We start from the raw sequence: 25,050 nt of genomic DNA on the forward strand, positions 1-25,050 counted from the left end.
GCCCTGGCAAGACAGGGTCACCTGGAACAGGTGACACAGGATGTCTTCAGAGAGGGAGATTCCATGACATCACTGGGCAGCTGTTCCAGGGTTCTCATACCCTCAACGTAAAGTTCTTTCTCATGTTGAGGTGGAACTGCTTGTATTTTAGTTTATGACCATTGCTCCTCGTCCTGTCACTGGGCACCACTGAAAAGACTCTGGCACCATCCCCCTGGCACCTGGCTTGGGGATATTTATATGCATTAGTGAGATCCCTTCTCATTCTTCCCTTCTCTAGACTGCACAGCCCCAGCTTCCATATCTCTCCTCGTACCAGAGATGCTCCAGACATCTAATAATCTTTGTGATGATTACTGATGTCCAGTAGCTCCTTTCTCGTGCTGAGGAGCACAGAATTGGGCACAGCACTCCACGTGGGGCCTCAATCCTTCGGGACGAGGCGCAGCCGGCAAACAAAGCTCTACCCCGCCTTTCCCACGGCCCACTGCCGCTCTTCTCCCGCCGCTCGCGGTGCCCGGGCCGCTCCCCGCTGCTGGCAGGACGGGATTGTCGAGCCCCGGTGTCCGCGGCTCCGCTGCTCCAGCCGCGGCGGGAGCTCCGCGCCGGCCCCGGGGCCGCGCCGGCCGCGGGCGCCCCCTGCCGGGATGGCTCTGCCGCCGCCGCCGCATCCGGGGCTCCGTCGGGCGGGTGACGTAAAGCTATAAAGGCCCGCAGCGCCTTTGTTCGCCCCCATTGCGCAGTTGCAGGTCGGCGCGGGTGGAGGTGAGCGCGGCTGCGGGCTGAGGCTCTGCGGGGGGCACCGCCGGGCTCTGCGGGGACCGCGGCGAAAGGTCCGCGGACTGGGAGCAGCGAGGCGCGTCGCTCGCGGCGGAGTGGCGGTGTGGTGGAGCCGAGCTCGGCCCGCAATCCCTCCCTGCCCGGCCCCGGTTAGGACGGCGAGATTCGCGCGGTTGCGGTGGGGCGAGGAGGGTCCCGGCGGCGTGAGGCGCGGTGTCCGCCATTTTAGGTGTGGGGGTTCCTCAGCATCCCGGAGGAGGGCGAGGGGATCGCGGCGGGAGCGCCGCGCCGGTGTGTCCGGACGGGGCCGAGTCGCGCGGTGGGTGAGCGCCGAGGAGGCCGCGGGGCGCGGGGACGGAGCCGAGCCGCTGTCAGAGGTGGCCGCCATTTTGTGGCGATGCGGGAGCCCGCGGAGGGTCCTGCGCCCCCCGCTCACCGTGTCCCGGAGCGCGGCTGAGCCCGGCTCCCCTGCGGCCCGGCCCGGCCCGCCGCGGCTCCCTCGGGAGCGCTTTGTCCGCGCCTCCCGTGTGTGCCGGAGTTGGCGGGGGCCTTCCTGCCGTCGCGCTGGAGACACGCGGGCAGCGCTTGTTCACAGGCGCCGGGCGGCCCGCCAGGCACTGAGAGGTCTGGCTTTGTCTTCGGCTCTTGGGCTTTTTTCTTTTTAAGCTCTCACGTTCCCGTGGCTTTAGCTTTGACATTGCTGTGTAGGTAGGACTGTAGTGGTGGTCTGGTGTGTCTGTTCAGTCTCACGTGTTGGGTAGGCCAGGACTCCAGCATAGGCTCCATGTAGATAGTACAAAGAATGAGCTTAATTTATAAAAAATGACTGAAGAGGCTTTGAATAATTAAAATTTTGTATTACTTTGGCATATTAAGTAAATGACTTGTAATGTCCTTTCCTTAAAGGAAAAGTATGCTAGCATTGCAGTCTACGACAAAAAGAACAGCTCTTCTGGAAGGGTTTTCACAGTCACCAGTATGGCTTCATTTTAACATGCTTTGTTCCAGTCTTCAGAGTTCTATTTAATATGTTTTAAATGCACTATATAATATGAAGAAGTAATTGTTGATACTAGTTTCATTTGCTTCCGCTACAAAAAATTGCAATTGCTTAATGTTTTTTATACCTCATATTTCTTCCCTCTTTCCAATGAAAATTTGCTTGTACTTCTGAGGACAAATGTCATTTATATACCATGAGGTCCTTGTTGCTGTTTGATGTTTTGTTAGTAATGGCCTCATTCTTTTTAGTAGGTCACTCACAGAATCAAAATGGTTGAAGCAGATCGTCCTGGGAAGCTGTTCATTGGGGGCCTGAACACAGAGACTAATGAGAAAGCCCTTGAGGCTGTATTTGGAAAATATGGACGCATTGTGGAAGGTAAAGAAAACTTTTCTTAAGATAATACTAAAAACAAACAACAACATAGCTGTGATGACTTTTTTTTTGCGTTGATCATCTGAAATGATGGCGCTTACATGTCCTCTAAGAAGTTCTGAGCTTAAAAGGTTAAATAAAGGTTAAGTGTTCCTTATAGGGAATTAAAGGGAAGGCTGATGTGGCTTTGTTTCTGCAGTCCTTTTGATGAAAGATCGGGAAACAAACAAGTCCAGAGGATTTGCGTTCGTTACGTTTGAGAGTCCAGCAGATGCAAAGGATGCTGCCAGAGATATGAATGGCAAGGTAGGAATTAAGACCAATTATATGTTGCTTTTGCTGCTGACCAGGGCAATTACTCTTTGGGGTAAATCAACTGGTAATAAAAGTTGGAAAGAGAATGGATTAGAAGATCATGGAGACAAGTCGTAACATTAAATTTGACAGAATGTCTGTCTCCTTGAAGCTGAAATCTGTTTCTCCTGTTCATGGATTTGCTAATAGAAAATGAAGTCTGGCTAGCTGTCAGTTACACCCTTGTCTTATTGTTCCTTGATCAGTGATGGGGGGTTTTTCAGCAATCAGGTCTTCATTGTTGCATGTTTCAATGATGATTTTTGGGTTGGATTTTTCTTTTTGATCATATTTGAATGTAGTACTGTGTAAATTACACTTCAGGGAAGTGGCTTACCTGAAAATTATTAACAGTTCCCTTAACATGGGTTGACTGTGACTTCCCTGGAGTGCTGGAGCATTGATGAGCTATCTGGTATTCTGTGGATAATCTACATTTGTGACTTGCATCATTGATCTGCTTGGTGTGTGTGAGGGACATCTTTCCAGTTAATGTACAATGGCTTTGCCATTAACTGGCAACTGTGTTTGTTCATTTACATCCTAAAATGCAGTGGTCTAGCTTTAAGAGAAATAAGAGTGATGTTTCTAAAAATAAAAATACAGGAATTTGCAGCACAAGTTCCAAGACAATACCAGGATAGTTTGTCAAATAATTGTAGGCTGCCGTAATCTGTATCTGTTGTGGCATGCGTTTGAATAGGTAGATGTAAGTCGGCTAACTTTTGGTTGTCAGCTGCTTATGTTCAAAGAGGTAATGTCTCTTCAGGCAGTGAAAGCCATCTTAGGTCACTTGAATTGCAGACTGGTTTTCCATGCATTATGTGAATGTTTGTGCTGAGGTCACACTGCACTGGCCTTGTAAGCAGTCTCTCTTGAGATGCCATTTGAGTAAAGTGAAGAAACATTGACTGTGATTAATTGACACTTGAGATTTTGATATGTTTGTCTTGTTAGTATGAAGTTGAAGTGAAAGAAAAGCATCAGTTATTGCAGTCAGTAAGTAATACAACTTTAGGAAAAAGAAAATGAGCTTGGTGTAGTGTCTATGAACACAAATAGTAAAATTTCTTGTTATTTGTGTTACAGCAGGCTGTGTGTTATAGAAGGATAGTGATTTTCTATTCCATGTACTAATGTTTCTGGGTGCTTCATGACAATCTTATCACAGTAGGGCTACTTTCTTTGAAGACTTCCTTTTTAAACAAGCTAGTAGTTTTGTCAAGGCAGAGAGTGGCAAATTCAGGTGATGTTCTTTCTGTACCAGCCTAAACATCTGTCAAGGTTCTTCTTTTATTGAATTTTATTTCTCCACTGTCTAGTTTGCCACAGTTCTGACAACTTGTTTACTGCTATGCTTAAATACTTACTTTTCTCTGAAGCGGTCATTGAATTCTCACATAAGGAAATTTCAAGGACCAATACATAATTGTCAGACTGAAAGGAATTCAGTCACTAATCTGCGTGTTTGTGGAGTGCAGCTTGCAGATCAAAATCCCCGTGAAAATAATCACCAACTGTTCTGTATCTTGAATGTTGCGGCATGTGTTTGGTCACATTGGGAACGTTTGGGAGAGTACTGCTTGATAAAGTAGCTATATGAGACAATGTTTTGGCTGAGGTTATATCTACTCGTTCTGGACTGCACAATCTGCATTACTGTCGAAAAATGCTAGAAGGGACGGCCTTGTGGATCATCGTTTTCATGGTTTTGTCTTCACTATAAATCTTGAAGTACCTTCATCTGCTTTGAAATTAGAACAGCAAGTAGTATATGAAAAGAACATCCTCAAATTTGATTTGGCCTAGAATGTCCTGTGGTCCAACTTGCTTTAACCATGGATATGAAAGATATTCATGAGGTGGTCTCTCATTCTCATCTTCAGAAAGCCTTCTGGACAGGAGGTACTGCTTGTATTCCAAAAAGAGTCTGCATTCAAGGTCTGAGGAAGAGAGGCGTGGTGTGAGAAGTGGTCATTGTCATAAGTCACAACTTGAAGGTTTCTTTGTCTGTCTGAAAAGGAAGGATTGGAGCATTTGTGGGATTTTAGTGCACTTGAAAAACAGCAGCAGAAGCACTGTGCAGACTGTAGTTCAAGCAGTCTGTAAGGAGTTGGATGATCTGTCTGGCCAGGGGAAGAGTTCTGCATTGTCCATCTGTTGCTCATTCTGTCATCCCAAAGGAATTTGAAGTTGTAGCCAGTAGAAGAGGCTGTCTCCAATAGATTCTGCAAGAATGAATTTGCATTTGATTTTTATTTTGCAAATGTTTATGAAAATTTATCCACAGTTTTGCATCAATTTGGGTGAAGGGTAATACACGAACAACTGTTTTGCTCTGTACTGGGACAGGAAAAGACTGGTCAAAGCTTGCTTGTTGAAGATAAGTTTGTCGTACATAAAGAGATTGGGAAATAAATATTTTAGAGTTGGGAAGAAAATTTCTCCCTTCAGTTACTTTGTCTTCTGAACTGAATCAATGCTGTCCTATCTGAGCAGTGCAAAAGAAAGGTAGAAGTACTTATACAAGCCTTCCTTAAGAAGAATCTTCACTCATGACAGTCAAGCCTACAATCCTGATGCCACAAAATGCACATGCTTACCAGGACATAAATGTGGATACTTCCAGGTCTGTAATGGTTGTTCGGTGCAGTGGACTGTTCTCATGATCTTCTGATTCTGTGTCCTTAAGATGAAATGGATAATTAAAGAGAGGAAATTACCTTAGGCAAAAGATCAGGACAAACCAAATATTTAATTCCACTGTAGACCTGCCAAGCCTCCTGGTCTGTGTTAAGAGGATGAAAGCTGGTGCTACAGTCCCTACAGTGTAAACTGTACTCAGCACTACAGAAGGTTCTCACTAATTGACAGAAATGCTTCCTGTTCTGTGGTGAAGAAGTGAAAATGTACAGAAGCTTGGCCTCTTAAGAAATGGATCTTTGTTTCTTGGATATATATATGTCAAAAGGAAACTCACTTAATGTTTCATCAAGGAAGGTGGAGAAATGGAGTCATTGCAGCATCAACAGTGAAGTGCTCATTGAAGAGGAAAGCCCTGTGTGGTGTTAGGACCAGCTTTGTGCAAATTATTTTAAGTTTCTTTTGAAGTACTTGATTTTTTGCCCCACTCCCAAAATTATGCAAGTTTCATTCATATTTTCTGTTGAAATGTGGAACAGTTTGCAGGATAGTTCTTTTTAATTGTGTTTGGTTAAAGTTCCTCGGCTCACTTTACAAATCCGTACAGATTAGGCATCCCCCATGTAGGAGACTTGGATTGCCAAACTATTGTCTTAAATTATTTCCCTTCTTTTTAGCACCAGGGTGGCTTTACTTTCTGGTGCTCATATCATAATAAAAAGGCTTCTATAACACTCTGAATCAAGGCTATAAAAACAAACTAATGTGTGTTCATGTTGACAGCTTGTGCTTTGAGCTCATTGAAAAAACTTTGAGATAGGTTGTGTGACTTCTATGTTTGGTGAGATAAGACCTTTCTTTGAGCTAAGAAACCATAAAATGTCCCCTCTGCTCTGAAACTGGACTAATTTAGAGATATTTTCTGGCTAGTAAAAAAAAAATATTCTTGTACCTGGTGAAAAGTCTTTCTTGGACCTATGGAATAGCTTTTTAAGACTACTTTTGTAAAGCAGTCTGCAAAGAAACTATCTTTTGCCAAGGTAAGATGCATAAGTGCAAGGCAGAAGAAAATAGGAGGAGAAATTACAAGGAAAACTGTACCTCCTGCATAACAGTAGTGAAAGAACTTAACCTTAGCATCCAGGTTTTCAGAACCCATGCTTAGCAGACGGGGACAGTGTTTGCTTTCTGAACTTAAAACAAGCTGTCAAGACTGCTGTGAAATTGAGGACAGCAGTGGCCATAGCAAAGCCTAAAGCTTCAGGCCCACTGTTCCTCCTTGAGAAGGATGAAACTGAGATATTAATTACAATGGTAAATCAATATGATGCAAACTGACAAGTTCCAGTCATTAGAGTGACTAATGCTCACTCCTGGGATGTTTGTTTGTCATGCCAAAAGGCTTTTTGAGAAACCTTCCATAAGTAAAATATTTCATGAAGTCAAAGCCAAGACCAATATGATTTTGCTGGTATTTCTTTTTTTCTCTTACAATGGATCAAGTTGGACCTGTGTATGTATGCACACAGGTTTTCTAGTAGTCACTACAACTCTATGAGGTGGCAAAATACATGAACTACTACAGTGAATTTTCAGAGAGCTAGATTTTAATAGAGATCAAAAAATATTCAGTAAAATTCTATTAGTAGTGCAGATTAAGACATTACTAGCAGTCATGTTTGTGTTCATTTTTGCAGCAAAGAGCAATGAACACCATTTTCTGCTTGATAATGAACTAGTTGTCATGGCAGAGTTAAATACTTAACTGCTAAAAAAGGCAAATAAACCATGTGTACCAGGATAGGTGTGAAGCAACCTAATTTTAGCAGAGCTTGTGGTCTTGGTTCTGCTGTAATATCCAAATGTGGTGTCTAAAGATCATACAGAAATTTGATTAATTAGGTTAAATTACTCAACATGTACTACCTGCTCATGTTTGAGGCATATTAGTTGGCTGCGGAGTTCCTGGTATTGGAGGGCTATATTCCAGAAAAAGCTTCTACCTTTTTCATACCACCAAATAAAAAAAAAAAAGTACAACCACACAACAGAACCCACAAACAAAAATACCCCAGCCACAAAGCACCTTCCCTGTGGAAAAGCAAGTAATAGAGTAAGTTGTGACAGTCACCTTGATTGAAAACCCAGCTTGAAACACTAGAAAAAGGGTGACTTGTCATACTCAGTCTGCTGTGTAGATGCTGAAATAACTTCTAAATACTACAGTGATCACCGTTTTATCAGGACGTCAAGAAAATGTGCTAAACGGCCTCCCCATTGCCAGAAATCCTGACTGAAGCTAAGTAACCTTCAGCTTAACCTTGTAACTACAGGTGCACTACTAGTTTGGTACAAAAGTACATGGCAATTGAAAGTAAATTGTAGATCATATATCATGTTTCATGTACAGAATAAATGACGTGGGGCTGCCGTAATCATTGGACACTTGTGTTTTCACTGAAAGTCCTTTCTGATGCTGCTCTGTGGTTTTTTTGCCATCAATACCACAAGAATGAAGTACTGTAGAAATTGAAATTAGGCCAAACATGCTGCTGAGTACTTGGGGACTAATACTGAAGACCGAAATCAGTTCTAGAGTTGCTCTAACTTATAAAATGGAAGCCCTATGATAGAGAAGCAAGAGGGGCTTGATTTAAGAAATACAAACATGACTGAGCAGTAAGTAAAGCAGCTTCTTCTTTAGTCATTAGATGGGAAGGCAATTAAAGTGGAACAAGCAACCAAGCCATCCTTTGAAAGTGGTGGTAGGCGTGGGCCGCCACCCCCTCCCCGAAGCAGAGGTCCTCCCAGGGGCCTTAGAGGCGCAAGAGGCGGAAGTGGCGCGAGAGGACCACCTTCAAGAGGGAGTCACTTGGGTATGTATTGACCTCTCTCATTATACACTTCGACAACACAAGACAATCCCATTGGAAGATGACAATAATCCTACTGGAAAAAAAATTCAAACACCTGAATAGTGCACTCCTTGTTCTTTATTAAAATGATGAAATATGATCTCGGCAGATTAGTCAAATTTTTGATTAGGCAAGTACACCTTAAGAAAAGGCTTTCAAATGTGAAGATTCCTTTCTACAACTAACACTCCACTTGACTTTTGCCTATGAAAGAAACTCCTGCCTTGCACGTGAGAAAGGAAGCTTTCTGGTATTCAAGTTGAAAAAGTGATTCTCTACCACCAGGGAAAGGGAACTCAAGAGGTCTAAACTGAGAAAATTTTAGGGCTGATCCTTCCTGATCAGAGTGAGAGTTAGGGTAGCTAAAGCTTGTTTGTTGAGTTAAAGCTTTCTAAAGTGTAAGGATGGTACGTTACTTGATACTGGATATTCATTAAGACACAACTATTTATTCAGACTTTTCAGTATCAAAACAAAATTCATTTAAAAGAAGTAGCAAGCAGCACCTGAGGTGTAAAAGTAAAAGTTGTTATGCAGAAATACTCCCCCCCACTTTTCAGATAGTGAAACTTCTGTCTTGAAGAGTCTGTATAGTAGGTTCTACAGACTCAGTAGTACCTCTGTGCCCTCTCTGTAGGCTCTTCTCTGGTACATCTTCCCAGGTGGCTCTTGTCTTCTGAGAACAGTAACTTGTTAATAAGCCTTTAAGCTGTGACTGATTCCAGGTATCAGCTAGCTGTCTTTTTCCCTTGTGTCACACCCTGTAGCTTTTGAAGAAGTTCTGAAAGACAGTTCTCAACAGAAATTTAGGCTGTGGAAGGTTTGACTCTCAATTTTTCCAGTAGCATTTAATAGTGGCTAGAAGACAAGAGAAAGCTTTGAGGTCTAGTTTTTACTGTTGATCATGTAGTGGTAATAATGGCACCTTTAGGTTGTTGTAGTTCAGGCCTTAGGATAATGTAGGTGAATATCACAGAAATAAAAATTGGTTCATGTCTTGTCCTTCTAGGATCTTCTCGGGGACCACTTCCCATGAAGAGAGGTCCACCACCACGAAGTGGAGGCCCTCCACCTAAAAGATCTGCACCTTCAGGACCAGTGCGTAGCAGTAGTATGGGAGGAAGAGGTAAGGACTTCCTGACTAAATTAAGTGTTTGGTCAGCTGAAGCACCGTAGTCTTCCCTTAGGAACTGGTGCAAATCATTGATTGTGATTTCAGTCTGCTGTGGGATAATGTATTGTTTTTCTAATCTTTAGTTCCTTTCATACCAAATTTTGTAGCTGTTGGGAGCAATTTGATGCAATTTGAATGTTTCTTCTACTGTTGCTTTAAAACTGTACAAGCAGAAATGTAAAGTAGTCTAAATGTAAGCTCCAGAGATACTATTAAATTGCTTTAAACTATTTAGTAGCACTTGCCTGGAATGTTCTGCATGGCTAGTTGCTAATTAAGTGGACTGTTTCCCTCAAGCTCCTGTGTCACGTGGAAGAGATGGTTACGGTGGTCCTCCGCGCAGAGAGCCAATGCCATCACGGAGAGATGTCTACATGTCTCCAAGAGATGATGGCTATAGCACTAAAGACGGGTAAATTCTTACACTGTTCTGTTTTAGTGAAGTGGTTTTAGTTTGAAGAATCTTGATTCTGTGGTAGGATGTATGGCTAACATCTCAGTTTTTGTTCTCCATAGTTATTCAAGCAGAGATTATCCCAGTTCCAGGGATACCCGGGACTATGCACCACCTCCCCGAGACTATGCGTATCGTGATTATGGTCATTCCAGTTCACGTGATGAATACCCCTCCAGGGGATACAGGTACCTACTGTTGGGGTTCTCTCCCTGTCACTTCATTCTTGCTGTAATGATAGTGATTTGTACTAAGTCTTAGTAGTCTTTCCTCCTATAGTGATCGTGATGGATACGGTGGTGGACGTGACAGAGACTACTCAGATCATCCAAGTGGAGGCTCCTACAGAGATTCGTATGAGAGTTACGGTAAGAATCCATTTTGAAGATCATGTAAATGTACAGGTGTATAAAATCTGACTTTGACTGGGTTGCTTGTGTTTTAGGGGGAAGTGGCACACTTGTTTTTTTTCCCCTACAGTGAAAATGCAGTTGTTGGTTATCATTTGATCATCTTGTTAAATAAGCTGTAAGCTAAAGAAGGAAAGTCTACAGTTCAGAATGACAGCTGTCTCTGGAAAATATGGCTGAGTTTCTTCTCTAAAATAACAAGCTGTTCTGGAATACCCAGTTAAAGAGCCTGCCTGAATAAACAAACACCGTCTTCATTCCTTCAGAGTCTTTAAATCCACTCACTGCCTGATACACAATCCCCACTTAAAATACCATTAGTGTGGCAGATTATATTAAGACCATCTCAATACATATAAAAGAGTAACAGTAAACATTTTAATACAGCAATTCTGTAAATTCAGATATTAAATTGTTCTATATAACTTATGGTGTTGCCATATTACCTGACCATTGACCCTGCAGGTAACTCACGTAGTGCTCCACCTGCTCGAGGGCCCCCGCCATCATATGGTGGAAGCAGTCGCTATGATGATTACGGCAGCACACGAGATGGATATGGAAGCCGAGAAAGTTACTCAAGCAGCAGAAGTGATGTCTACTCAAGTGGCCGTGATCGTGTTGGAAGACAAGACAGGGGTCTTCCCCCATCCATGGAAAGGGGCTATCCACCTCCTCGGGATTCTTACAGTAGTTCAAGCCGCGGGGCACCCAGAGGTGGTGGCCGTGGTGGAAGCAGATCCGATAGAGGTGGAGGCAGAAGCAGATACTAAAAACACTCTTAAACTTTTGGACCAAGACAGATAATTTCTCAAATGTGGAAGCTGTTCTATCTTTACTACCAGAGGACTACTAAAAGGAAAAGTTGTTTTTAACCTTTTTTTATTGTTGCCTGTTAAGTTTTCCCCTCCATGACTTTTATGCTTTTGTGAGAAAAAGTTAAAACAATGTTTAATATCATTTCAAAATTGTTAACATTTCTTTCAGAAAGCAGATGTTAAATGTATAAGCTTGAGCTGTGTACTAGTGTTGTAATTTTCAAAGTAAAGTTTCCCTAAAATGCCACACTTCCATCTGATTTTCGTCATGAGTGGAGAAAGCTGTTCTTAAGATCTTCTGCACAACATCCAACCATCTAACTTGGAGATGGATTGCTCTACATTTTCAGCATCTCATTCTGAAAGTATTGCTTGTGATTTGGAGGGTGGTGGGGATTATTCCACATAAAGCTCAGTTGTGCCTAGAATTTGAAGTCACAATATTCCCAGTACAAAATGCCTTCAGATCCTTGTATAAAGAAAAATAGAGGATTTCATTCACTTTAACCAAAAAAGCAAGTGGATAATACTATATTCTGCCTTCCTACTTATTCATGGGGAGTTTAAAGATCTCCCCTGAAAAAAAAAAAAATCATGTTCATATTAAGTCAGCTACAAAATACTGTTAAAAAAACAACAAACCACAAACCATTGACCAATTCCATCAAAGAAGCTGCAAAACGATGCTTACTCATAATGTTTCAAATTTTTGCAACTCTGTAGTGTTTCACTTTTAAAGGAACATCTTTTGATTCCAAAGGAGAAAAGATAAGCAAAGAAGTCTTTATCTCCAACTTCTCAAAGGCTTATGGCTTCCTAAAATAAGTGAATCTTTCAGCATTCCACAGCTGATTAAGAGCATCAAATGCCTGTGAAACAGCAAAGATGGTAAGCAAAGCAAACTAGTTTTTCAGTCTAAGTCAAAATTGAAACAAGTTACCTTCTTCTAATACAGTAAGACAAGCTGCATGTTGTGGCAGTGGAAGTGCTAGATTAAAGAAAAAAAAAGAGGAAAATAAATTTCCCAATACATTAGAAATTCTCTAAATTCGGCAGTTCTTGGATAAAAGCATTTATGGCATCAGTTTTAAAACTAAAGCTATAATGCAGCTCACTGTAGGCTGAATATTGCTGTGTAGGGTGGGGAGGGGGTATTTTGTGGCCAGTGAAGATGCTTAAAGAAGCTGCATATACAGCATATTAACAAAATTAAAGCCTTGTGAAATCAGGAATTGGTTTAGATTGACAAGTACCAGCTCAGCTAATGGGAGTTGGAAGCAAGAAATGCAAACTTGAGGTTTAGTTGGATGCTTAACTCAGTTTAGTTTGACACTGCGTTGCAGGGATACCCAGTACATGTGGCAGAGCCTGTGGCAAGTTGTTACAACTCAGGTAAAGCCATGAAGTTCAAAAGATACTGTTGAATATAGTAAGCATGAAGATCTCCAACTTAAAAAAAAAAACAAAAAAAAAACAGAAACCCAAAACCTTTGTACTACTGTTTAGTCCTCAGTAAATTTTGTCGTTCAACTTACGGATTTAACATGGCAGTGCACCTTTGAAAAGGAATGAGAATTCCATAAGCCGTGCAACCTCTCTCTAAGCCATTCCAGTCCATTCCAAGCCTGTGAATCCTCCACCATTTAAAGAAGTAGTAAAAACTTGCAACGGAATAATCTGCAAACCAAACTTGTGCTATTGTTTTGAAATGGGGCAATTACTGTAGGTGGTTAACTTTTGCTGTAAAACATTTTTCTCAGTTTGCTATATCTTCTCTTAATTGCAGGGGGATAAATTCTAGAAGATACCACTGAAATAATGCTGGTTCATCTGTGTTGATGGCAGACGTGACTGGTGCCTGTACCAATGCAAGGTAAATATTACAGCAGTGTAATAGCTGCAAGGAAGTTTCCTGGTCATTGTGTTTCTAGGTTTGTAGGATGTTCTTCATGGCTGAGTGTTGTTTTTAATTTCTGTTTAAATATTGGAGGAGAGTTAAAAAGGCTTTGTAAACCAACCAGGTTAGGAATGGCAGCAAGGCACTACTTGCTTGCAAAAACCGGGCCAGTTTGGGTTCAGCTAACGAAAAACAACTGCACTTCAAGTTGTGTGGCGGGAAGTGTTAAGTGTAAATTTTTATAAGAGCAGACCTTAAAAATCAGAGTTGTAATAATAAGTGTCAGTATAAATATTTAATCAGTCTTGCTAAATGCGTAGGATGAGCAATTAGACCCAGTATAATCTTGGATTAGGAATTGATCTCTGCAGAGGTCCTGGAATTAAGTTGCAGACTTCAGGCACCTCCAGAACAGCTTAAGACTGTAAAACAGCTGTGTTTTGTGGCTCTGAAGCCTACCCTTTTAAAATTATTTTTCAAGAAGATTTCAAGAGCAGCTGTCTTCAGATTTTATGTGAAAGTGTGTCTTTCTCCTGTTTCTCTGGTAACTCATAAGGAAAAAAGGTAGTGGCTGTCATGCTAATCCAGCTTTCTGGAAAATAAAATTTCTCTACTTTATAATTTTTAATAAAAAAATGGAAATAACTTATAGTGTGTGCAGAGTTTAATAAAATCTAGTACAGATCAAAGTATAAGGACACGTACCTTTTCCCAGAGAAGCATTTATGTGAAGAAGCATATGTACTCCTTTATGTAGTTCTTTATTGAATCTGTAAATCTAAGAAGCTATTTTGCTGCTAGTTTCAAATTCTACTTTCAAGAACCAACTTTGAAATGGTTCAAAAGAAAAAAGAGGTAGTATAACCAAGTACAGTTGGTTTATCTGACAGGTGGTCACTGTTATGAGGGATTTCTATCTTTTGGGAAGGGTAGGTTCTGTTGTATACTGTGTGATGTTTGTAGCATCAATTGGGTTACAATTCATTCTCTTTATAGAGTCTCAGTAACTGTGCCCTTGTCAGAATATGCCAGTAATGCTGTTACCCTGACAATAAAGGAAAAATATGCTTTGTTTCAGGGTACTGGATTATGTTTCAGATAAAATACAGAGTCATCACAAGTGTTTTCTATTCAGGGGACCCATGTAGTTAAGCAAAACAAAAGCTACTGCCCTATCAGCTTTTTATTTTTCTGACACTTGATAAAATTTCAACCAGCAAATGCTGTCCTTGTCTTTGTTTTCCTTTTAAGATGTGTCTGTTGAAATATTTAAATTTGAGTCTTACTGAAAGGACACTTCACAATAGGTGTTTCTAAAGGTTAAGTAAACCTTTTTCATTCAAAAATCAGTGATGTCACGAGTGTGCTACTAAAGTGGATAGGTCTAAAAGCAGCATTTCCCCTTCACTCCCCCACCAACCTGCAAAAAAATCAGGAGTCAGTTTTTAAACTTATAATTTGACCCAGATCCAGGTCTTGGATCCTCTAGTAAGAGACAAAATGCTGTCTTTAACAAAAGATACTGACAAATCGTCATATAGAAATGTGTCAGAGCATTTTAAACTTTGTGTGTGTGCACGTCAATTCCCTCTGTTAGCTGGGAAGCTGAAGCTTAATTATTCTTGACAAATGAAAAAGCTTCTCTTTCAAGAAGATAGTATCATATCATATCATCCACTCTTTTCAGTTTAGTAAATCTGTTGTGACCACATTGTAATAAATGCAGGTATTAGAGACAAAAGCACACTCTTATCAGCCTTCTCTTCAGCTTTTAAATGTTTCCAGATTCTTAACAGGCGTGGTACAAATGTTAGGGGAGCAGTAAATAACTTGTGGCAAGGAAGGTAGACTTGTGGAAAATCAGGGTGTGATTAGAATTGCCAGCTGTTTACCTTCCCTTGATTACAAGTTTTATTTAATTTATAGCACATTATTACTTACAGATTAGTACCAATATGTATAGCAGTGTATTACAGAACTCCTCAGTAGCATGCTGAGATTATCAAGAGTTGGTGAGATTTTGTGGTGGGTAGAATTTGAAGGGGGAATACACACAGGAACTGCAGTACTTAGTACCTACCCTGGAGATGGTGTTATACAAGGAGTGTGCATTAGTACAAGTTGTCCTCAGGGCATTTGGATTGTTGTAGTTAGCTATTGATGTGCTTTCATACTATTGGAACAAATCAAATACAATCCAAACATATTAATTGTATATATAAAATTAATTCACAGCTAATTAGCTTTTTTGTCTCTTGGCTTCTGAGAGGATACTAACTTGCATTTCCTTTTTCCAGTTACAGTGCCTAGAAGGTAGCAGTGCAGCAGTGGATGTGCATTGGAAAATCGAAGGATAACAAATCACAACTGATACAGCCTGGCTTTTGAGTGTAGTGTTGCCCAGCATTTTCTAGTGGATTGTGTAAGCATTCAGGAGTTGCCTTTTCAAGTAGCACTACTGATCTGTTGGACATACATGAAATTACTGGTGGTAGCCAGCCACTGTTTGCCATAGCTGGCACCTTCCAACAGTCCAGAGTGAGCTAGCTCTTTGCTCATTGCACACACATCCTACAGCAGCACGATACATGGGTTGCCCTTTATGTGTGTGCTTGCCATTTATGCTGATAAAAGGAGCAAGTTAAACAGTTGTGAGCCTTAGTCCTCTTCAATACAGAGAACTTCCCCAAGAAACCATGAAAAGTTCTGCTATATTTCATTAACAGTTTTGCCCAGATTAGTTAGTGTTCTCTGTGTACACTGGACAGCACTACATCTCTTGGGAGTAGGTGCTTCCTTCAAAACTTTGTCTTGATTTTGATACATTTTTCTCTTAGATACATGTTGATGGGCCAATGTATGTGAGAGAAATCCTTAGGCACTGGTATTCCATGTAGAAAACTCAAACATTAATGGATAATAAAATTTATACTGACTTTTGTGATAGACATAAACTGATCTCATTTAAACAACCCTCAGTTCATAATGAATAGCTAAAGAAAAAGCATGTATACCTTGTGTACAGCTTTAAATCTTTACGTCTGAGATAAGGGTGTCACTTTAAACTTCAGTTATGGGCTGCAGATTCCAGGAGTAAATCTGTGTAGCAGATTGGTAGAATTGCAGTATTTCCCAGGGCAAATAAATTTACTGTTAACAAGTATTATGGGTTTGGGTTTTTTTGTCTAATTAAAAAGAAAAACTTATTTTACTCGGAGACACTCGGATGGTGGTAAAGATTACTGGTGTTACATCTTGGAAGGTTATTGTTACAAGGTGATCTCAGCATCTCTTCTGCAAGGAGTATCATTCTGTACTATCAGACTCATTCTTCAGTATTAGCTTACAGTCTTGGCTGCTGCTGTTCAGGCTGAACTGGATCATCCTACCTAAAATGTAAAGCGAAAATGACAGCTACTGTAAGATTAATGCCTGCCTAAAATTCTAATTCATGGGAATGTACTCTGATCTACAGTATTATCTCATGCACAGAGTCAAACTTCACCATTGAAAGCTACAGTTGAAATGTATCCTTAGATTCTGCAGCAGAAAAATACTCCAGTGCTGTCCTTTGTGGTGTTGAGTATTTTCTCTTCTGTGAAGAGTGAATGGCTTAAGCCTGTGTGACTTCGAGAAGAATCAGTCAAAAATGGTTTCTGTATATATGGCTGCTGTTCTTACTATTCTGTCACTGTGCTGTCTACTACTTGGTAGTTTGGTGTAGGAAAGTCTCCCCCTTCTGAAGTAACACTGTGCTATTTAGTTATCACTTGTACAAATTAGGCTGTAAATAAGAGATGATTGGCGATTTACTTGATTTGTTGGTGTCAGCAAATAGCAGGAGGTGAAGCATTTCCAAAGACCAGACCAGACACTATTCCTTCCTTTGCAACTCCATACTCTGAGTGTGCCACAGAATTAATTTTGGTGTGGGAGTGGGTAAGCAAGCTGGAATGTGTGTTTAGAAAGGATTCTGAAGCATGTGAAGTTTGGTTTGAAGCGGTTAATCAAAAACTCCATAAATTTTGGACTTCATGAGTATCTGTATCTGCAGGTCTTTCAAGCAGTTGGTAAGTGTTTAAGATGTGGGAAGTATTTTCATTTAGTTGTAGTTGCAGACATTAATATCTGCTTTGCTGCAGCAGCTGCCTGTGAAATCATAAAACTAAACCTGCACATCTATTATACCAAAGGTTTCCTTCAGAGGAGGGAGGGAGTGAAGTCCTTTGGTGTTCAGGTTTGTAATGCTGACCTCAATGAAGCCGGCATGCAGGTCTCCCTGTGTTGGAAGTATTTCTCTACATTGGAAAGTGCTGTGTTCTGATGAGGTGACTTGAGGTGTCTTCTATATCCAAATGCATGTCCCCATTGATAAATGTCTTGGCTACCTACAACCTACACATTTATAAAAAATAATTATGAAAGTAGATGCTACATGTATTTCCTTCTGAAAACAGTAGTGCTCATGACAACTGGAAAAAAACCCAAAACAACTGAATTTCCAATTAGTCATAATTTTGAAATATTTTGCTCACGTGTTTGTAAATGTGCTACACTAAAATACTGTGAGCTGTAATTGAGCTGTAGCCCACTTTATTCAGTGCCTGCAGTCGTGTGTTATGAGTATTTCCCACTAAAGAGACCTGGAACTCCTCCCAAAGTCCTGCAGAATTGTGTCTAACCCTAAAAGGACAGTTCTGATTTAGTGGTGGCTGCTAAAATTGGTCCATAGGTAGGTCCCAGTAGCAGTCATAAGACCTGCAGGGTGGAAGCAAAGCCATGCACATTTACAGTGTACAATTTTTCCTTCTGCTCTGTTCTTCCTGAGCCTGTAAATCGTAAGTAGTTTGGTAACACTAGGTTCTTGAAAACAGCTGTTTTAAGTAACAGGATAGGAATTGACTCAGAACATTGTAACCAAGAAATTCTGGTCTCTAGGATACTTTGTTCCTGTTGGATTGCTTCAAGCCATGATGCTCCAACTTCAGCAGCAGCAGAATTGCTTCATTTTCCATCTGTTCTAGTGAAAGGACAGTTGTAAAGACGAATGGACTTTTCTGACTTGCTGTGATAAGTAATGATGGTTAATACTGCCCTGGGCAGGGTGAAAAACTAAAACTACCTTCAGTGGATCCTGAAATGGTGGTAGAAGGGGACATCTTAATAAGACAAGTAAAACAGTTAGGATTTTTATTCTCAGTTTTGAATTACTTAAATTCCTGACCTTTTTGAAGTTATCCAGGTAATTGTTTTGAGAGAATTTGTTTTGGAAAATCAGACAATAGAAACTACTATAAAAGACAATTTTAATAACTAGGTTTGCCACATAGTTTAATTTTTTTATTTAGTGCTACATTCCTCCAAAACATCACTATAATGAATTCTGTTTTAACACTGTAAAGACATCATTATTTACAATACTAAGAAATTTATTTCTTTGGGCAATAACCTAAAGTTCAGACCAAGTTTACTAGGTGATAGGGTGCCAGCTGCCACAAGGAGGAAGTCCCTAAATAAGATATTTTTGGTGTAATTATTAATATAAAATATTTGTGTTCTCAATAATTTTGCAAAGGTGTAGTTAACAATCTGCTTTTCCTGTCTCCTGCTGAGTGCTAGAAATTATTCTAACAACAGTGTTTTACCTTAGAGTAGCTTTTCCTAGTTCTTAAGATTTGGTTTCTGTACCAAGTAAAAAAAAAAAAAATAGTTTCGCACTTGAGCTACAGCAGGAAGATGTAATCACGGATGTGGGTTCCAGTGCACTGTTGTACAGGAGAACAGCGCTGGCGGCAGAACTCCACCATGAATCCAGAAGAACAGATTGTGACGTGGCTTATTTCACTAGGAGTCTTAAATTCCCCTAAAAAAATAGTAGATGATCCAGAGGGGTTCCTGAAAATGTCTCTGAAAGATGGAACTGTGCTTTGCAAACTCATTAATCGGCTTCTTCCGGGATCTGCAGAAAAGGTAATTCTTTCTGATGTGTTTTGCTATCCTGAGACACAGCCCTGCTCAGTGAAACTGCCCTGGGCATTCTGAGGCCCAGTTTCTCTGGTAAGAGAGGAGCAGGGAGCTTCAGAGAGAGATGTTTTACATGTCAGTTTCTAATTGAGAGCCAAGTATGGAGCTGCTTTGATTTTGTTGCTACATCCAGAAAAAAAACCCCTGCAAGGTTGCAGCTGGCTCACTCAAGCATGTTCAGTCAGTGGCAGGAAATACTTGGCCTACCAGAGATCAGAATATCTTGATTTTGAATAGAAGGATATGCCGTGTATCAGTATTTACATAAATATAATTAATTACAACTGTAAATATAGTCACTCTTTCAGAACTCTTATTGCAACACACTTTGTTAGTCAGGAAATGTACTGGAGAAGCAGATAGGAACAGGACTAAGCAAAAAGCCCTTGCATCTGTGCCATTTGGTGTGTCCCAAGACCAGCAAATCCATTGGTACTGAAGCCATGTGAATGCCTCCTGTTACAGTTTGACAAGGCGTATATTCACAGTCCAGAAGTGTGATAAGAACCTGAAGGAGAAAAAAAAGGGAAGGAGTCCAATGAGAGATAGGAACTGGCAACACAGAAGAGAAGCTTTAAAAAAACACAACACAACAGGTTCTCCCCCCTAAAAACAGGAGGCTTTCATTATGCAGAAATCAGTTTTGCTAGTTTGTTATCTTTTTCTAAGGTGGTGGTTTTGGGGCAGCATGTTGTTAAAGGTCATGAATTTCCCACTGTCACTTAGGGCACTGCCATATGCTGGCATTCAAAACAAGATGCCGACCGTTTCTGTGTGTGCATCACTTCCTCCAGTGCCTTTCTTCCTGCTTCAACAGCTTGCCTGCCACCCCCACCCGCCCCCTGAAGAAGCTTCCCTAATTCAGTATAAAAGGCACATGTCAATATTCATGCAGACCTTCTCAGCACAGGCAATGTAATGAGATCAGTGGATTTTCTTTCTTTAGTATTGTCTGGAGCCTAAAAATGAAGCTGATTGCATCAGTAATATTCAAGAGTTCTTGAAAGGCTGCGCACTTCTGAAAGTGGAGGTAAGTCAACTTAGATCCTTTCTTTTATTGTAACATGCCAGTTTGATCAACCTTCTCAAAGGAAAGCAGATATCAGAGGAAGAAAGTTGGTATCAATTCCGCATCGTTTGTATCAATAATGTAAGTCAGAGCATGGATGATTTCGTATTCAGTCTGGGGAATTCAGAAACTATTGACTGTGAGTTTAACAGCTTCTCATGTTTTGAGACAAGGCATGCAGCAATAATGGGAGGTCTGTCTAAACAGACTTCAACCTGGACCTGTTTGTAATTTTTTTAGTATTATTATTTTTAGAAGGAATTGCAGGATTTAGCCTTGCTTTAATGGGAAGGTGAAGTATTCTTGATGCTGCTCTATTTTTTTATTCCCTGCAACTGTTGTGTAAGATTCTGCCAAACACATATTAAATTGTTCCTTACACTAAAAAAAATAATCCTAATGAAGTCAGAAGATACCCTTTTTTGTGGCTGATCTGATCCTTTCTGTGTAGATTCTTACGCTTAACCATAGCTCATATTTGCAAGATCAGAGCCTAAATGAATCACTTCAGAGTTCAATTAATTTTGCCACCAAATTTTTTAGTATCTAAAGACTTCTGTGTCACACTTAAATTCCTACAGTAAAAAAAAAAAAAGAAACCTGGAACTAAGTGTCATCACTGTCTTGTTTGAAATATGCTCAAGATTGTGGAAAAAAATATTCTGAAGACTAAGTCTGCCAGAAGCAGGGATAGCATCCTTGGGTATTATACAGAATATTTATGCACCACAGTGAGAAAAGTCCAACCCACAATATCTCTGTTCCTGCATTTTTTCCTTCAAAGGTCTAAACAAGAAAAGGACCCTTCTTCTCTTCAGGGCTTTTTAGCTAAGCAGCATGAAAGTGTGCTCATTCCAGAATTGTCTCCCTGGTCTTTTGTTGCCCAGTGATGCATTTCTTGGAGCCTGCTGCAGCACACAATTCTAAGAATGTGTATGTATACAGATTTATACTCCCTGAAGGCCTATCACATTAGAAATCTGTTGTTGCTGGTCTTCTGGTACTGACCAAAAGATTTCCTCCATTTTTCTGAGAGTTTATTTTTCTATTTGAAAACTGATAATAAAATGGTTGTGGTGGAAAGTATTTTTAAAGATAGGACTATTAAATAGCTAAAAGGTAGGACAGGGGAACAGTCCTCCACTGTTGTGCAGTGCCATCTCATAGATTGGAAACCTCGTTGTGCAACATTGCAAACTCCACAGTTTTCAGGTACTCAAAAGAGGCAACATGGTGTGTCCATCTCTAGGTGTTCTTCTGATCCCCCATGTGCCTTTTCTTCATTGGCTTAAATAAATTCAAGGTTTCTGACTTCTTTATTCTGTTGATTTATAACCCACTTAATCTTTGAAATATTCTGAGCGTTCAGTAAATTCCCTCATGCTCATATGTGCCTCTCCCATTTGCTGTGAGAGAAGACCTCAAAAGCTGGATAAAAACTCAAACCTCTCTAGCTCAAGTTTAAATTTTGCAGTGAAATGAAAACAATTTCTTCTTACTTTTTCCCCCAAAATATTATCATATTAGAATGCCAAGAAGAGACATTAATTTTGCTTCTTCCTTGCTCCTCTCTGTAGCTTCATGCAAAGGAAGGCTCAAGATAGGACAGCTGAGATGGTGGGCAAGACAAGACACAGGCAGGGTGCTTCCTTCCGACTCTTCTCCCAGGTTGCCAGTTTTTCTGAGTCCTCTCAGGCAAAGCCTCTGCCATCTGTTCCTTCTCAAAGCTGCTCTGTTTGGAACATCTTGACAAGGAGACTCTAAGCAGCATTCCTATGGGTGATCCTCCCTCATGCCTGATCCCTAGTTTTCCTTGGAAAGGGCTATTGCCCTTTAGGAGAGGGTTTACTGCATCATATTTACTCTGGAAGCATGTCTGGAGCATCAGAACAGGCAGAGAACCTTCTGCTTCCGAGATCTACCAGCATTTAAATGGCAGTGATCAGGTATTAGGTAGAAGGAAGATGAGCACAGAATAGGGTTTTGTTCTGCCTCAGCAATGTAGCCTGAGGAGAAGGTAACGTCAATTTCAATTCTGTGGCAGCCATCCTGCTGCTTACCCAAACCATGGATTTGAAAATCAAACCCTGGTGGTTCTCCAAATTTTTCCCCTCTCCAAATGTCACAATGAACTCTTGCTCCTTAGATATGAAGAAGTACCCTAGGGCTGGATCTAAGCCACTTTCTTCTTGAGAACTGATAAGGGCATGGTAAGGTCAAATATTCTGTTCCTGTTGCAGAGCAAAAGAGGATATTCTGAGGAAAATGAGATTTCATGACTTATTTTCTGGATGACATTAGCTGGCCATCCTGGCATCCCATGGCTTCATTGTAGTCTGGCTTCCATTTGCTTTTGTCAGGGATGTTTGCACAGCTGCCATGGAATACACCACTTCCCTGGGCAGTGCCAGCATGCAGGAAAGGTGATCAGTGTGGAAGGTGGGCTTTCCAGCAGCTCTGGGTGGAAACCCGAGTCCCACCTTTCACTGAACAGACACTGCTTGCCAATCTTTCCCAGGAGGAGGGAATGCACAGAGGTTATTCTTTCAGAGCTACACATACGTGCTTCCCTCCTACCCTTTGTTGTCCTGGTAACTCAGAAATTGGAAGAAAGACACAGCAAGGCAAACAGCAACCTCTCGTGTTTTACAGCAGCAGTGAAACATTTGGACATAGGGGTAGAAGGACACTCTGTGACCTTCCTGCTATGAGCTGGCTCCATTGAGTTGAAGCCATTCTACAGGCTGGAAGGGTGAGCTGGAAGAATCCACCTTATGGCAGAGTATAAATAAAAAACTGTTCCTTAGCTCCAGCCCAGGATTGAAGCCTGTAATCTTTTGCTGTTTCATGTGTGTTAGTCCTAAAAGAAACGGCAAATAGGGGAATCACCCCATCCTTCTAACAAGGCAAGTGTAATGAGGTGAAACAACGAGATTGTCTCCAAAACTTTCCAACAGCTTTTCTGTTCTAGAATTTGATCCAAGTTATAAGAACATCTGTAAACTCAGCTCTGCTGAGGCAAAGGACTATGCAAAAGACATGGGCACTTCATTGGAGCTTAAGTGTACTTAGAGGATTCTTTCGTGGTTTGGACTGAGGGACAGGGCAGAAATTCTGAATGTGGCTTCAACATCTGAGCTGTGTATCTGACCCAGGAGCTGGTCCTGTGAGTGAGCAAGGCAATGCCAGCTGGATGCAGGTGGGTTGAGGTAGAAAGTGGACAACAGAAGGTTCTGTCCTGATGGCCAGGTGGAGTCTAGTGTAGAAGAGACAGGGAAGAGATCATGACAAAAGAGAAAAATCATAGAAAGTTTGTTCTTGAGGACACAAATGGGAACTTTGCTTTTGCTCTTGACACCAGTGTACATATAGCAACACAGGATCAATAGCTAAGCATCATTTGCTGCTGAGCAAGACCTTCATTCAGCTGCAGCATTTTATTTTTAATACTACTACAAAACTTCTGGCAAGGTCTGAATTTTGTGAACTAAGAACAGTATATGCAAGATAAATAAATAGCTGGATTAAACCTGGCTGTCCAGAACGATTATAGAGTATGCAGAGGGTCATTACCATCATGGGCAGCACAGAGGTTATTTGTGCTATTGGATGTGCTTGCAACTTCCAACAAACTTCCTGGACTGAAGGTGTGGGAGAGAAGGTGAGAAATCAACAGCCTCTTAGCTCCCCATCCACATATTCCCAAAGCCTGCTCTGCTTTGGCTTCACTCCAAAGTGACATTACCTCTCCTAGCTGGATAACATCAGAAGTGAGAGCTCCTGCCCAGCACCAACCAGCACAAACACTGGAGAATGGGTCTGTCTGAATTTAGAGTGACCCAGTGTCCCAGAGACCCCCTGGCTCCAGGTGTGTGGGGTGTCCCTGCATGGGATTGGGACCTACAGCTGGGCTTCACCCTGGCTATCAGTGCAGTGCCCTGTGCATACTGCAGCCTGCTGGTGTGCTGAAGTACCTGGGGATTTTCCTGTTCTTTACAGAATGTTACCCAAACAGATGGGCACAGGCAGCAGAGGACACATTTGACTGCCTCAACCGAACTGTGCCTCATCTATGGGCCCTTCTGCAGTGTTTCTCTTCACAGCAGTGCAAACCTGCTGCAATCACTGTTCCAATAGTGTGGGTATTCCTTCCTTGTCCCATCCTTTTCCTTTTCCTTTTCCATTTCCTTTTCCTTTTCCTTTTCCTTTTCCTTTCTCCTCCTCTCTCCTAATTCACTTTCCCCTTTTCCTCCCCCGTTTTCCATTCCCCTCCCTGATTTACTTTCTCCCTGTCCCCTTTCCCTTTCTTTCCCTCCCCTCCCACTCCCGGCCTCTCTCTTCTTCCTTTTCCCATCTCTTTGCCGTCCGCTCCCTGCTCTTCCGGGGTCTCCCGGTGCCTGCGGCCCTCGGCCGGCGGAGGAAGCTGCGGCCGCCCGGTCCCGCTGGGAGCGCGGGGCGGAGCGGGGCGGCGGCACCGCTGTCACTTCCCCTTCCCTTCCCTTCCCCGCGCCGCGATCCGGCTCCGGGTCAGAGCCGCAGCGGCCGCTCCGCAGCAGCGCCCGCGCCGCCGCCATGCGCCGGGGCTGCGCGCCCGCCCGCCCGCCGTGAGTACCGACAGCCGCACCCCGGGGTGTCCCTGCATCCGGGGTGTCCCTGCATCCCGGGGTGTCCCTGCATCCCGGGGTGTCCCTGCAGCCCGGGGTGTCCCTGCATCCGGGGTGTCCCTGCATCCCCGGGGTGTCCCTGCAGCCCGGGGTGTCCCTGCATCCGGGGTGTCCCTGCATCCCCGGGGTGTCCCTGCATCCGGGGTGTCCCTGCATCCCGGGGTGTCCCTGCATCCCGGGGTGTCCCTGCAGCCCGGGGTGTCCCTGCAGCCCGGGGTGTCCCTGCATCCGGGGTGTCCCTGCAGCCCGGGGTGTCCCCACTGCTCGGCACGGCTCTCTCCGGGCAGCTCCCACAGCTGTCCGCGCTGAAGGGGTAGCGGAGCGGAGCGCCCGGGGCCAGCGCGGTGCTTTGCTCCGGTGCTCCGCCGCCCGCCCGGCTCCGTCTCGCCGCTGCTGGCGGAGCTCCGGCCGGAGGCAGAGGCGAGCGCCCGAAGCGCCGCATCGCCGGGCACGGGCGGCTCCGTCCCCGG

At 42.4% G+C, this 25,050-nt stretch overlaps 2 protein-coding genes and 1 non-coding gene across 17 annotated transcripts in view; all 3 read left to right on the top strand.

Moving 5' to 3' along the window:
* The first annotated feature begins 619 nt into the window (after window positions 1-619).
* Window positions 620-11,173, top strand: RBMX (RNA binding motif protein X-linked). Of its 11 annotated transcripts, none has more exons than XM_056491716.1 (9): window positions 620-765; window positions 2,032-2,161; window positions 2,358-2,464; window positions 7,860-8,031; window positions 9,080-9,196; window positions 9,542-9,656; window positions 9,761-9,886; window positions 9,963-10,066; window positions 10,574-11,173. In XM_056491716.1, exons 2-9 carry the CDS (start codon window positions 2,053-2,055, stop codon window positions 10,879-10,881), a joined length of 1,158 nt encoding a protein of 385 aa, XP_056347691.1. In that variant the 5' UTR covers window positions 620-765; window positions 2,032-2,052; the 3' UTR covers window positions 10,882-11,173. The 11 variants fall into 11 exon arrangements, with proteins under 11 accessions (XP_056347691.1, XP_056347692.1, XP_056347697.1 ...); XM_056491717.1 differs by having other exon boundaries at window positions 640-765; window positions 2,035-2,161; XM_056491722.1 differs by having other exon boundaries at window positions 682-765; window positions 2,035-2,161; window positions 9,978-10,066.
* Window positions 2,210-2,284, top strand: LOC130253348 (small nucleolar RNA SNORD61). The gene has a single exon (XR_008840548.1). It is a non-coding gene; the product is annotated as a small nucleolar RNA SNORD61 (small nucleolar RNA).
* A 7,357-nt stretch (window positions 11,174-18,530) lies between the features above and the next one.
* The window catches only part of ARHGEF6 (Rac/Cdc42 guanine nucleotide exchange factor 6), a 38,398-nt gene continuing 31,878 nt past the window's right edge, over window positions 18,531-25,050 (top strand). For 2 of the 5 annotated variants that reach the window (XM_056491711.1, XM_056491712.1), the window contains exon 1: window positions 24,416-24,520. Coding sequence is in view for 3 of the 5 variants with exons in the window: in XM_056491710.1 (XP_056347685.1) it covers window positions 18,572-18,793; window positions 19,794-19,877 (306 nt within the window). In the remaining 2 variants the exon portion in view is untranslated. Of the gene's footprint in view, window positions 18,794-19,793; window positions 19,878-24,415; window positions 24,521-25,050 lie in introns of those variants that run through there. The other 3 variants (XM_056491710.1, XM_056491708.1, XM_056491709.1) reach the window with 3 other exon arrangements.

This window comes from Oenanthe melanoleuca, chromosome 4A (assembly GCF_029582105.1).
Source record: "Oenanthe melanoleuca isolate GR-GAL-2019-014 chromosome 4A, OMel1.0, whole genome shotgun sequence".
In the NCBI taxonomy this organism is placed as follows: Eukaryota; Metazoa; Chordata; class Aves; order Passeriformes; family Muscicapidae; genus Oenanthe; species Oenanthe melanoleuca.